We start from the raw sequence: 12873 nt of genomic DNA on the forward strand, positions 1-12873 counted from the left end.
ATCATCACATAGCCTTCACCATTCCTAGAGATTGGCATGGAGTACTTTCAATAAGATCATCTCTCAATGCAAATCAAACTAGCTATTAGGCTAACTGAAATAAAACCATGCCAATCTCTAGGTATGGTGAAGGCTATGTGATGATATGGGGCTATTAAAACTAATTATATATAATATAATACTTCAAATAAGTATAAATCTCACCATTACTATTAAGCCTGAAATAAAGATAATACCCTTGTCAAACATTTTTTTATATACTCTTAGATAACACGTTATGCATGAGTGTGGAAAGAAATTGCGTTTAAAGGCTATTTTCCATGCTTCTAGTGATTGCTTGAGAAAATTAGATCATTTCTTTTTTTTGAGGCAATTACACTCAGGATTTACACAGGTTTTGTTGAAAAGGCAACTGTCTGAGGTATCAAAAATGAAAGATCTCGGAAAGCAAAGAGTGCACAGATTCCGAGAAGAAGACTTATGCTTTTGTAAATGCGAAACACTAGTAAAATTGTTCTTAAATAGGTTTAGGGTTCAATTTTAATTGAAACATATTTAAGCATTAATAAGCATATCAAATGGAATATAACAGACTGCAAGTTCTCATTTGAAATGCATTGCACCTGAACCATTTGAAAGTTTGTTCAGCAATCACCAATAACAAAAGAGGAATACATAAGTTATAATCTACAGTATAACAGCCATTATTGGGGTTCCAGTCTTTATTTAGTTGAAATTTTAACAGGGAAAGATAGAAGTGCATGTCCACAGACTGAATATTCTTGTAATAATTTACGTGTCTTCCTGTTAAATGTAATAAGCCTTGTTTTGTTTGATAGGATTTCAAAGTAACCATTCATGGATCTTTGAAAGATTTAGAATCATTTTCAGCAAACTCCATTTTATACACTTTTCTTAAATATACTCTAATAAATATGGATTTGTTATTTATTAATAAACAAGTTTCTCACAGTTTAGGATGACATGACAAGAAAGCATAATTTATGTTTTGTAAAAACTGTTGTTTATTTACAGGTGGAAATTAGCATGCACATGTCAGCAGGAATATGATTTATTTCAAATGTCATGCAAGTTTATATATTAATACATAAACACTTGCCTTACAGTCATTTTCTAAAACATGCTTAAAGTTGAAACAGAATTTTAGCCCAACTTTATATTTTTCTTTAAAAAAAATATATATGTGAGGCCCCAAGTAAACCTACATAAACATTTTCATACTACATATCTCACACTTTTTACAGCTAAAAAAAAAATCACAGAGTAAGAGTGTGATGTGCAAACATCCACAATCCTTGATTTACTATGTACAGTACATTATGATGGGACAAGTTGAAGGGGCATTCCATAGTTGAGGCCCGTTTTTTTCCTCAAAAATGTAAGTATTTACAAGGAGTAAATGGTTTAACATAACACATTAGACCAGAGGCAGTATAACATAATAGAAGAGTGCCATGATAGCAGCACTGATGAGACCAGAAATTGGCACCGTCACAAACCAAGCGATAAAGATATTCCGGAACAGGTGCCAATCAACGGCCTTCTTGGAGCGGAGCCAGCCAACTGACACCACTGATCCAACCTGCCCATGCACACACAAACAAAGAAGATTGGATGTTTAATACTATAAATTATACAACTGTAGGGATTTAATCTAGTAAGCAACTCACCTTGCAATGAGTAGTGCTGACTGGGAGTCCAATGTTGGAGGCGACAACCACAGTTACGGCAGAGGCGAGCTCAATGCTAAACCCACTGCGAGACAGACATGATGATTATAATAAGCACTATAAGCATCTTTACACACAGCACAGAACTGTTTGAATGGGGAAAAAGTACTGCGGCATAGTCAAAATGTCATAATACTAAAGACAAGACAAATTTTCTTTGCCGTGGTTCATGAGGGAATTTCCATGAGACAAAGAGTGTTGTTAAACTGTTTGTTTGCACTGCAAAGTCAATAGAGATAAGAAAGTGTCAACCGGCACTTAAGCCCCATGAGAACCACAGTGATAAAAATTGAACTATAAAGTCTGATCCCATAAATATGCGCTCTTATCATCAGTTTATTCTCAGTGGAGGTAAGAAGCTTGTCACCTGGAGGGAGTGATGGGAGTCAGGTCTTTGCCCATGGTTTGTATGACCCTCCGACCCCAAATCCAGAGTCCTGCACAGATACCCACTCCACCATACAGGAGCAACCAAACTGGTGTAGGAGCACTGGGTGCTACAGAAGCGGTGTCATAAATCAACCAGAGAGCAACGAGGGGGCCAATCGCATTACTGTAGGAGAGGAATGATGGGTTATGTTACCATTTAGAGATTAACACTGAGCTCATTATAAAACAATGTGAGAAACCAGGATAGAAATGCATTAAATACATTACCGTTTAAAAGTTTAGGGTCGGTACATTTTAAAAAATGTTTTTGAAGGTCTCTTATGCTCACCAATGCTGCATTTTTTTTTTATAAAAAAAAAATACAGTAAATGAATAACATTGTTAAAATAGCTGTTTTTTATTTTAATATATTTTAAAATGTATTTTTTTTCTTGTGATGCACACATTTTCAGCATCATTACTCCAGTCTTCGGTATCACATGATCCTTCTGAAATTATTCTAATATGCTGATTTGGTGAAACATTTCTTATTATTATCAATGCTGAAAATAGTTGTGCTGCTTAATATTTTTGTGTAAACATGTGTTTTTCAGGATTCTTAGATGAATAGTAAGTTCAAGGAAGAGCATTTAATTGGATTTTTTTTAAGCATTAAATAGCCTAAGTCTTGACAGTCACTTTTGATCTATTTAATCCATCCTTGATTAAAAGTATTAATTTCTTTCAATATATATATATAATATATATATATATACTGACCCCAAACTTTTAAAAAGCGATGTATCTGTGCCAGATCAGCTATGTACTGATATTGGATATTTTTTACATTTACTGTAGATTACTTTGCCAGCATCTAATGCTCATTTAAAGTTAGTTTTTAAAAACACTAATAATTGAATGTAATCTTTAACAAATCCCAAAATGAATATCCAGTTTTATACTGTACATTTTAATGTTGTGATACCTTAATTCACATTAAGATGGTTAATTTTGTCTTATTTTGGACAAAATATGAAAAAAGGTTTATTATGTCTCTCATACCTAACATCATTTCCCCCATGCGCAAACGATCCGAAGCAGGCGGTGAGAATCTGCAGGAACTGGAAGAGCGTGGACACCTCCGGCCTGTCAATTTCTAGCTCATCTATTTCCTCTTCCAAGTCACTTATGACGGTCTCGTCTCCCAGCTCCACTGCCAGAACTTCATCTCCTGCAGGAACTTCTCCATCAGCCACTGCGGTACAGTAACTGTTATAGCTGTCGTACCGCGAGCGCCTTTTCTCTCCATCCAGTCCAGTCCGGCTTCCCTCGCCCTCCTTCAATGACCCGTGTATTCCATAGATGGCCATGGTGTAAGAAGTATAACTGTTGTTACGGCGGATGGGTTTTTCTCCGGGCTCTCCCATGCATTCGCCCACCTTGGCCAGGTGAAGTTTGTGCAGTAGATCCTTGTAGATTCCAGAATCTTTGTGTACGGTGTGAAACTGGCTTCCGTTCAAGTCTGGGACAGCAATTCCAGCACTGCCATTTAAAGCTAGAATGGATGAGCGAAAATTGTAGAATAAAGATTGAGTAATATAGTCAAAAGAGAGAAATTAAAATCAAAGTACAATTCATTTAGTGTGTTTATCATTTCAAGGGGCTGACCATGAGTGCAATCCAAATCTTTGGTGTCAAAATCTTTGTTGTCCAAGTCAGTTTCAGCTGATCCTCCGATGTCAAAGGCCACTTTGTTGCTTTCAGCAGGGGGTGTCTGTGGAACAGGAGAGTGGCTTTGAGGTGGGGCGGGATGGTCCACAAGGCCATTTGAGGATGGCTTCTTCTCAATCAGTTGTGTCCCACTAGTGTCGGCAATATTCTGACCTGAAAAGGTGAAAACAATTACAGAAATAATTATATTAAAAGGAAGGATCCAAATGCATGCAAAGTCAATGAGGCAGTTTATTAGAAACATTTAAAAAGATTTCATTTCATCATGTTTCCATGGGATTCTGGAAAAGGTAATTGGAAGATACTTTAAAATAAGAAATTAAGTCACACTGTGAGACATCACAAGTTACAATCGCAAGAAATAAAGTTGCAATTGTGATGTATAGTTCAAAAGTTTGAAGATGGTAAGATTTTTGAATGTTTTTGAAAGAATGCACACCAAGGCTGCATTTATTTGCAGAAAACAACAGTAAAAACAGTACTATTGTGGAATATTGTTACAATTTAAAATAACTGTTTTCTATTTGAATATATCTTAAAATGCTATTTATTTCTGTGATCGCAAAGTTGAAGCCATTTATTAAACAATTATTATTTTTGTCAATGTTAAAACTGATAAACAGAAAGTTTAAAAGAACAGCATTTATTTTAAATATTTATATGTGCTTATTCTTTTTTTACTGTTACTTTTGATCAATTTAATGCATCCTTGTTGAATAAACTTTAAATCTTTAAGAACTTTTGAATGTTTCAACAACATTGCAAAAACCTTCTAAAAATTGTATACTTTAAATAGCCTGAATAATGAATAATGACAATGGTCATGATAATATAAATATTCACTTTTGATCTTCTTCTTTAACCGTGGACACACAATGAACCAGACCACCAGAGCAGTAAGCATGGCACAGCCCAGTGAGATCAGCAGAGTGCCCCACCATGGAACCCTATCGAATCCCAACACTGTAGAATAAAGAAAAGAAAGAGATGAAAACCTAACATGTTTTTGTGTTAAACAGTGCAACATGTTCTACACTTTCATATTGAAAATCATCAAGAACACTCTAAGTCTCAAATTCCTCTTGAAAAGACCTTGGGTTTCTCTAAATTAGCATTAGCATTAGCATAACTTCACATTCTTATTAATAGCAAAACTGTGTGGATAAGTCAACCTGAAATACAAATAATCTTTTAAAATGAAAAAGAAAAGAAAAGTTGTGCAGAAGTGAAAAAAGGACATCTTTCTTGTTTTCTAAATAATGATAGCACGTTTATCCTTCAGAATTACTGTAAGTTTGTTGTGCGTGTTGACAAAACACTAAAGTGAGATAAGCAAACGGTATACAATTTCTGTCTCAAATCAGGTTGAAATAGGGGACTTTCCAGTGAAAGTGTCTTTTTTATCATTATAACTTATGGCTAAGTTAATTTTCAGTTCCTATGAATGAGAAGAACCAGTATCAAACAGGGTCATGTACATGGCTCAGTAGATAACCAGGAAGAGGGCGGCCCTGTGGCTAGCTGATTAGTACACAGACTCTAGGACAACAGTTGGTACACGGCACCCTTTTTATTTTCAGTACATCATGATCCCCCTGACGTTTTCTTAATAGTACAGATTGTTGAACTTGGGCCAAAATTATATTTCATAATTCCATCGACAAACTTGACAAACAGCAACACGTTTGTATGCGTGAATGTGAAAGTAAATTAAGTTAATTAGATGAGGGAGGGGCACTGCATGGCATGCATACATGTGATCATGACCTCAGCGTGCTGTATATGTGTTTGTGTGTTCAAATCATATCTCATATCAAAGTACATTCTTAGTGACAGTTTGGGAACAAAATGTTCCTCAAAAGGCTAAATATGACATAACCCCTTTTAGTGACATTTGAAGACTCAATCGATGAATTAAAAAATATCCATAAATAAAGCAGAGTTATATACTGTATTTCTTTTAAAAATACAAATAAATATTTTAATCAAATAAAAAAACCAAAACTATTTATTTAGAGCAGAAAAAAAGCTTACTTGGTGCTCCGGTAAACATGATGGAGAACAGATTGATTCCCATTGTAACAGCATAGAAAACTGGTAATGCTCTCAAACCATTGGGCACTGGATCCTCCTAGAGCACATGGATATATTGCTGTTTAGCACGTGGTAAAAAAAAAAAGTATGTTCTTTCTTTATTGACAACAACAAGAGATTACGAAAATACCAAAACAGACACTGGCACATTATGTAACAGGTGAGCTCAGATTTGCTTTTTACCTTACTCAAGATGAACTTGCGGACAAAGTAGAAGAGAATAGCAGACATTATGCCGGAGAGAAGAGGTGAAAGAAACCAAGAGGCAACTGTAACACATATATCAATGCTTTACAAATATGCATAATTCCACATCCAAACATTGATGCTATTCTCTTTTATCTAAAAATTATATGGGCCAAGATTTCTCAGGGCTGCATGCTGAGTATCAACAAACACCCAGTAAGTCACATGGGGTAAGCATGTGACCACGTTTCCTGTCTGTATAGTCCAAAATGTTCTGTTCCAAAAATAGCTCTTATTTGGGTCATGTGAAAAGAATAATAAAACTAAGAAATCTGCATTTAACCATGTTGGGGTGGTCTTACCACGTACTATTTCTGGGGTCACATGGGAAAATATTCTCTTTTCATTAACTGACTCATTATTTAGGAAAAATCATGTAATCGGACTAAGCATGTTTATACAAAATCTCAAAAATACTAATTTTCACGTACCAATGCGAAGCAGTTCGAGCCATTTGACTCCCTGATGACCCCTAGCAACCATGGAAAAGCCTATTGTAGCGCCCACAATGCAGTGTGTTCCAGAGATGGGGAGTTTCAAGAACGAAGCTACGAGCTGCCAAACAGCAGATCCTGTAATAGTGCAAAAAACAAACATAAGCTTGTGACGTGACCAACACAAGTCATGGCAATATGAGAAACTTCCACCTAGGTGATATGCTCGCAATTTACTGGATTCAGCATTTCGCATTCTCCTGTGTAACACACTATGATGGACATTTTTTGAGGGTGTTAAAATATGTATTGGCTTTGAGTGAAAAAAAGAGCAATGGAAGTCAATGGGGTCCAAAACAACATTGGACCCCATTGACTTTCATTTGATTCACAAATATCTTCTTTTACATTCCACAACAGAACTAAAGTCATACAGGTTCAGAATGACATGAGGGTGAGAAAATTATGACAGATTCTTTTTTTTTTTTTTTTGGTGAACTATCTTAAAATCAAGTACATACTCACCAAACATGGCGCTGATGGAGCCAGCCATCAGCACGGCCTCTGAGCCGTTGTACATGTGAACATCGATGATTCCCGAACGGATGGTCTCACTGACCTTGGCCCCTAAAAGGATGGCGCCCACTGTCTCAAAGATGGTGGCTAGGACGCAGGCCTGGCGCAGGGTCACGACCCCAGAACCCACTGCTGTACCGAAGGAGTTGGCTACATCGTTGGCGCCCACAGAGAACGCCAGGATAAAAGCGATGATGAAGCCCAGCACCAGCAGCCAGAGAAAATTAGACATGTCTGTCTGTGTGGCCGCCGTTAGCATGGTAACAGCTGCAAGGGATGCTAGTGTAGTGGATTCCATTGCGGGAGAGTAACTGCACTATTGGCCTATTGTGAATCAGGCTGGGTCAGATTATTGAGGTATTTCTTCTTAATAAATAAATAAATATCCAAAGCAATAAAGGAGACGAGCTAAAAATCAGTCTACACCCGGTCTATCTCCACAAATAAAAAGTAGCAGGAAGTAAAAAGCAACTGTTAGCTACATATACTAATATCAGTCAGGGCTTTGCATTGGCTTTGAGTGGCTACACAGACAGAGACATCCATTGTGGACTAGATCTTAGTAGTGATCGACAGTACATTCTGGAAAAGAAAGAGCCATTTGGATGATTTAGAGACTTTAAGACCTGACTATTAAAAAGCACAAAACAGAAAATTAAACCACACTGCTTTTTATGCCTTGATTTAGATATTTTTGGCAGGGATGGATTTGTGGACGCAAAACAGTTTACATAACTATATAACAAATGTTTAAAAGTTTTGACAATGAAACTTACCATACGGTCTATAAAATAATGCTATTTTTCAGCTCAGACTGTAATAATTATGTCTATTTAAATGCAATGCAAAGCACACTCTATACTACTGATAAGATTTATATTCACATTTGCAGCAATATCTTTCTAGTAGTTCTACCTTCATCACGTGGCTGGGTTGGTAAACCAACAAACACCCACGTGGCTGGGGTGACAAAAGAATGGGGATTTTAATGCATTTAATTATTTATTAGCTTTTTTTTATCTGTTAGCATAGTATATTATTTATCCACCATAAAATAATGCTGTTATTTTATTTAAAAAAAAACTTTGAGGGATATTAAGATCTACTGTGTGCCAGTGTAAGTAGTCAAGTAAGGTATTTTCAAAACAATGTGACATTCATTAGGAAAAAAGAGGCTTAATAATGCTTCAGTAAGCGTGTTATTTGATTATGAGCCTGAAAATACTTCTGATATTTTGATTGCAAGTTTTGTTGTAAAAAAGACTGTAAGTGCCTTCAGACATCAGAGGATTTAGAGACTCAGAACACTTTAGCACATGCTTAGAGAAGTAGATGAATGACTTGTTGAATTACTTATTCTATGAGAACAGGTGTTTGATTTGACTTTGTACAGAAGACCTGCGTACCAAACCATTATGATGTTCCCTGACCGCACAAGAATCATCAGAATTTGTTAACATTGTAATTTTGTGTCAAGTGTCAAGTCTGGGTGATATTAAATACAAATAGCTGTGAAAAGACAATTGATGTTAAAGTCTCATGACATTGTGCAGTTCATCATGCTATTGTGAGTTACTGTTAAGGACATGTATTAAATTACTAACCAAAATACCTAAAATCTTATCAGCTTTGCCCTGGAGTTCAAATACACTGTTGAATAATGCTGAATTTTTCAACCCTTAACAAATACTCTCAGATGTAACCTAAAAGTAACTAAACAGGGTACTCACCAAATGAGTTGAATGACTTCTGCTTGATCGGCTGTGTTATCGATAAATTGTGTAAAACACAGGTAAATATGACCCTGAAACCTTTCTTAGCCTTTAACTCCACGACTCAACTAACTGTAGCTCAGTCTGGCCTGTTATATATAATTACTAGAGAAGGAGGGGAGAGTGAAGATAACCACACCTCCAGAGGATCATGAGACTGTGAGTTCTGTGAAGGCCAAAGACTTTTAATGTTTAGCCAGAGGTTTGCACCAAATAACCAATTATACGTAATATTTCGTCATGTATGCCTTCATGTAGAAACATGTTCTTATATGCGTTTTCTCAATATGAAACATAACCACATAATTGTGTATAATAGTAAAGCAATTTTCTGTGAAAAAAAATATTACATACTTTGTTTTACAAGAGCTCATTTACAGACTTCTTTTAATATGGCAGGTCTGGAAAGACAAAGTTGTTACAAAATAATAACTCTTCATTTCGATGGTCCACTAATTATATTCTACATTCTACTAAAATAAAAATAACTTTATAAAATAACTTTAGAATAAACTTTAAAAAATAATAATTATGTAAATTATTGTTTATTTTTGTTAATTATTCTTATTAACAGGCCCTCATTTATTTTGACAAATTGCTTAGATAATGGAAAACAGCTTTAAACTCAGAACAGGATACATCTTTATACACTATATCTCTAATCATTTATTAGTTCACAGTACTTATGAACATGTCTTTTTCCGTTATCTGTGACTAATGAACATCCGTTTTTTCCATGTATCACACATCTATTACCGTCAGCAACGAAATGCTACGATGGACACTGGACTGCTGACATCTTACTTTCGTGTAATTATTTACCGTTTGAAAGTGATTGATGGTATGTATGATATGGAAAATGCCTTCTCAGCTCAAAAAAGAAAAGAGGCAGATATTTTTGGATCAAACTTTGAACCCCATTTGGGAAGGCCAGAGGGGCCTGGATTGAGGGTCTGTCAACATATAGCCTAATGTCATGGAGATCATTTCCATGTCAGTGACCCACAATCTACGCAGAACTTCTTAAGGAGGCATTTATCTTCATTACAGTTTTTAATATTGGCTATATACTGTCTCTTTTCAAACAGAATTTCAATGTGACAAAAACGGGTAAAAAATTAATTCATTAAAATATGACTTACAATAGCTCTGTCGTGGATATTTGAGTGCAGATATTTGATGGTCCTAAAGCTAAGGACAGCATTTCTGCTGCTAGAATGATTCAAGATGAGTATAGAAAGTATCTTTCTATATAACAGAGCTTAATATCAGGAAGGAAAACCACTTTTCGAATGTTTGGGGTTTATACGATTTTTTTTTCTTTTTTTTTTAATTCTCTTATGCTTATCAAGGCTGCATTTATTTGATCAAAAATACAGTAAAAACAGTAATATTGTGAAATATCATTACAATTTTAAGCAACTGTTTTCTATTTTAATATATTTTTTTGACATTACGTCAGTCTTCAGTGTCACATGATCCTTCAGAAATCATTCTAATATGCTGAAAACATTGATATTTCTCCTTATTATTATTATTAAAACATTAAAGAAACATTTACTATTATTATCAAAGTTGAAAACAGCTGTGCTGCCTAATATTTATGTTGAAGTAAAAATATTTTAATGAATTTTATTTATGTATCAAAATTATATTAATATAACATTTTTATGTAATATGTTATATATATATATATATATATATATATATATATATATATATATATATATATACACATATATATATAGGATTATTTGATTTGAAAGTTCAAAAGAACAGCATTTATTCGAAACAATATTTTTGTAGCAATATAACAGTCTTTACATATAATTGTCACTTTTGTTAAATTTAATGCATCCTTGCTATAGAAATAGTAATTTCTTTTTCTTTTTTAAAACTGAACCCATTTTTCTGAACTGTGCTGTATGAATATGGATATAAGCATTATTTTTTCATGTGCATGTTGGTTCAATCACGGGGGAGTGAGGAATTTTCTCTACAGGATTTTTTGCTTCCACACAAACCCTGACCTCAGTCGTGACCACAGGCAGCTCCATGTGAAATACAAAAGAAGGTTCTGGATCAAGGCCAGACCAAAATTAAATAAGCCTGTTGTTGTATTTGTCTGAAATGGCAGGTTTTTCACTTTTCTTTGTAATTTAGAAACTGGCAGATGTTGCTTAACATCTAACCTGCCGATTAGTCTTGTGAAATGAGCCTCGAGTTGACATTTTGAACTTACTCATTCGAAGCAGTTTTCAATCATAATATTTGCCTCTAGTTTTACAAAACAGATAACCTGCTCATTTTAACTCTCTCTGGGAACATACAGTAAAATGAAAAACAAAACAAAAATTCATCCTCTCAGGCACACAGTGGCAGCTCTGTTTTCTTCCTAACCGCTTGCATAAACCTGTATTTAAACTCGATGTGTAGGAAAACAGGAAAGGAATCTTCAGACTAAATAGTTGGGTTTTGCCATGTGTCTCACCCACATGTGTCTGCAGGCTGCTCAGACGCTCCACTAATAGGCTAGGTTAGCACACTGACGCAGAGCAGGAAGACGCTAAAATAAGCTGTTTTCTTCCTGGCCAGTTGAACGGTCTGAACTGTGACATAGATCTCTAAAGCTCATGTCTGCTTTGCACCGCACTACATAAATCCCAAGATAGGGATTTTTTTCACTTATAAAATAGATATGAGTGTATCACTACATGTGAATGTGCCACTACATCTAAACCACTGTGCTTTGGAATAAATGTACAGCTCAGTGAGGAGTCATGATAGAATGCTGTGTGCTTTGAACGCTATACCAAAACTTGGCAATAACATTTATTTTCAATTAAATGTAGGGATTTGTTTTTCTGGATTGAACCTTTTTTTCCACATCCTGATAGCAATAAATAATAGAAGGAGTCTAAATATTAAAACATGTATGTCATCTGTGGAAGTCTAAGGACCAACAAATGTTCGTCCAATCATTGTATTCGGTCCGAATGTAATGATATGATATCTTACCTGCGTGTCAGCGTGTGTAGCTATTTCCCCCTCTGCGCGCGCACCACCATCACACGCCATCAGTGCGTTAAGGCTATGAAGAGTTTATAGCAATATAGAGTTTTTAGTCACCGAGCGCCACAAACAAACAGCTGTCACCTTTTACAGTTCCTCATGAACCAAAACAATGATTTTATGCTGAATTCACATCATGATGGCAACCCGTGACGTTCTACCCCAGAGCTGTTTACATCCCACGGTCTCAGACTCTGATCTATGCGTATGTCAACACTACCAACACCGAAATTAATCTGCAGCTATCAGGTGGTAAGAGCTCTGTAAGTTATTTACGTTCATTATTGTATGTTATGTGGTTTGAAACATGAGGTAGCCTAGGCTAATTTAACGCCGTCTCTATGACGCTTGCTGAATCTGCTCTCTGGGTTATGCGCGACTGGCTCCAGCGCGTTCATGTGTTTTCGACGAGGCGTGGAAGAGCGCTCTGAGGGAGGGTTGGATCTAATGCTTTCAAAGCTAGCTATTGCTATTGCTAACCTACTTTTAAACTTAAACAGAAAAATAATGTTAAATAAAAGGAAACATCTAAATGTGAATAAATAAATAACATAAACAAACAAACATAGATTGGGAGGAGCTACACAATGCATTATGGGAGGATGAAAACTTACAAACATCTAAACAAACCGTTTAATTGACATACTATATTGATCCAAGCATAAATAGCATAATCCTTAAGAAATCAATGGACTAGAGATATTCTAATATAACTTGTTAATAACTTTTTTTTTACACTATTTGTTTAAAGTCCCCATGAAATCAAAATTGACCCTATTTACTTTGTTAGCGCATATTACTAGTCTTGTGGTGAACAATTAATCCGTG

The 12873-nt window shown here is 35.4% G+C and overlaps 1 protein-coding gene across 2 annotated transcripts; it reads right to left on the reverse strand.

Moving 5' to 3' along the window:
* Nucleotides 1–372: 372 nt before the first annotated feature.
* On the reverse strand, nucleotides 373–12463 carry slc20a1a (solute carrier family 20 member 1a). Of its 2 annotated transcripts, none has more exons than XM_081349598.1 (11): nucleotides 11992–12463; nucleotides 7151–7783; nucleotides 6623–6763; nucleotides 6129–6214; nucleotides 5886–5982; nucleotides 4695–4814; nucleotides 3789–4004; nucleotides 3183–3675; nucleotides 2119–2304; nucleotides 1692–1776; nucleotides 373–1603 (listed from the first exon to the last, which is right to left on the reverse strand). In XM_081349598.1, the coding sequence occupies exons 2-11, from the start codon at nucleotides 7497–7499 to the stop codon at nucleotides 1439–1441; spliced, it is 1938 nt and encodes a 645-aa protein (XP_081205724.1). In that variant the 5' UTR covers nucleotides 7500–7783; nucleotides 11992–12463; the 3' UTR covers nucleotides 373–1438. The 2 variants fall into 2 exon arrangements, with proteins under 2 accessions (XP_081205724.1, XP_081205723.1); XM_081349597.1 differs by lacking the exon at nucleotides 11992–12463 and adding an exon at nucleotides 8932–9064.
* Nucleotides 12464–12873: the final 410 nt, after the last annotated feature.

Source organism: Scardinius erythrophthalmus, assembly GCF_964197995.2.
Source record: "Scardinius erythrophthalmus genome assembly, chromosome: 20".
Taxonomy (NCBI): domain Eukaryota; kingdom Metazoa; phylum Chordata; class Actinopteri; order Cypriniformes; family Leuciscidae; genus Scardinius; species Scardinius erythrophthalmus.

Excerpts from the sequence above, each read along its gene's own strand:
- slc20a1a (XM_081349598.1), bottom strand. The coding sequence starts at position 7,499 with ATGGAATCCACTACACTAGCATCCCTTGCAGCTGTTACCATGCTAACG. Across the intron at positions 4,005-4,694 it reads GTTAAAGAAGAAGATCAAAA|GTCAGAATATTGCCGACACT; the intron begins GTGAATATTTAT and ends TCACCTTTTCAG. Across the intron at positions 1,604-1,691 it reads TCAGCACTACTCATTGCAAG|GTTGGATCAGTGGTGTCAGT; the intron begins GTGAGTTGCTTA and ends GTGCATGGGCAG.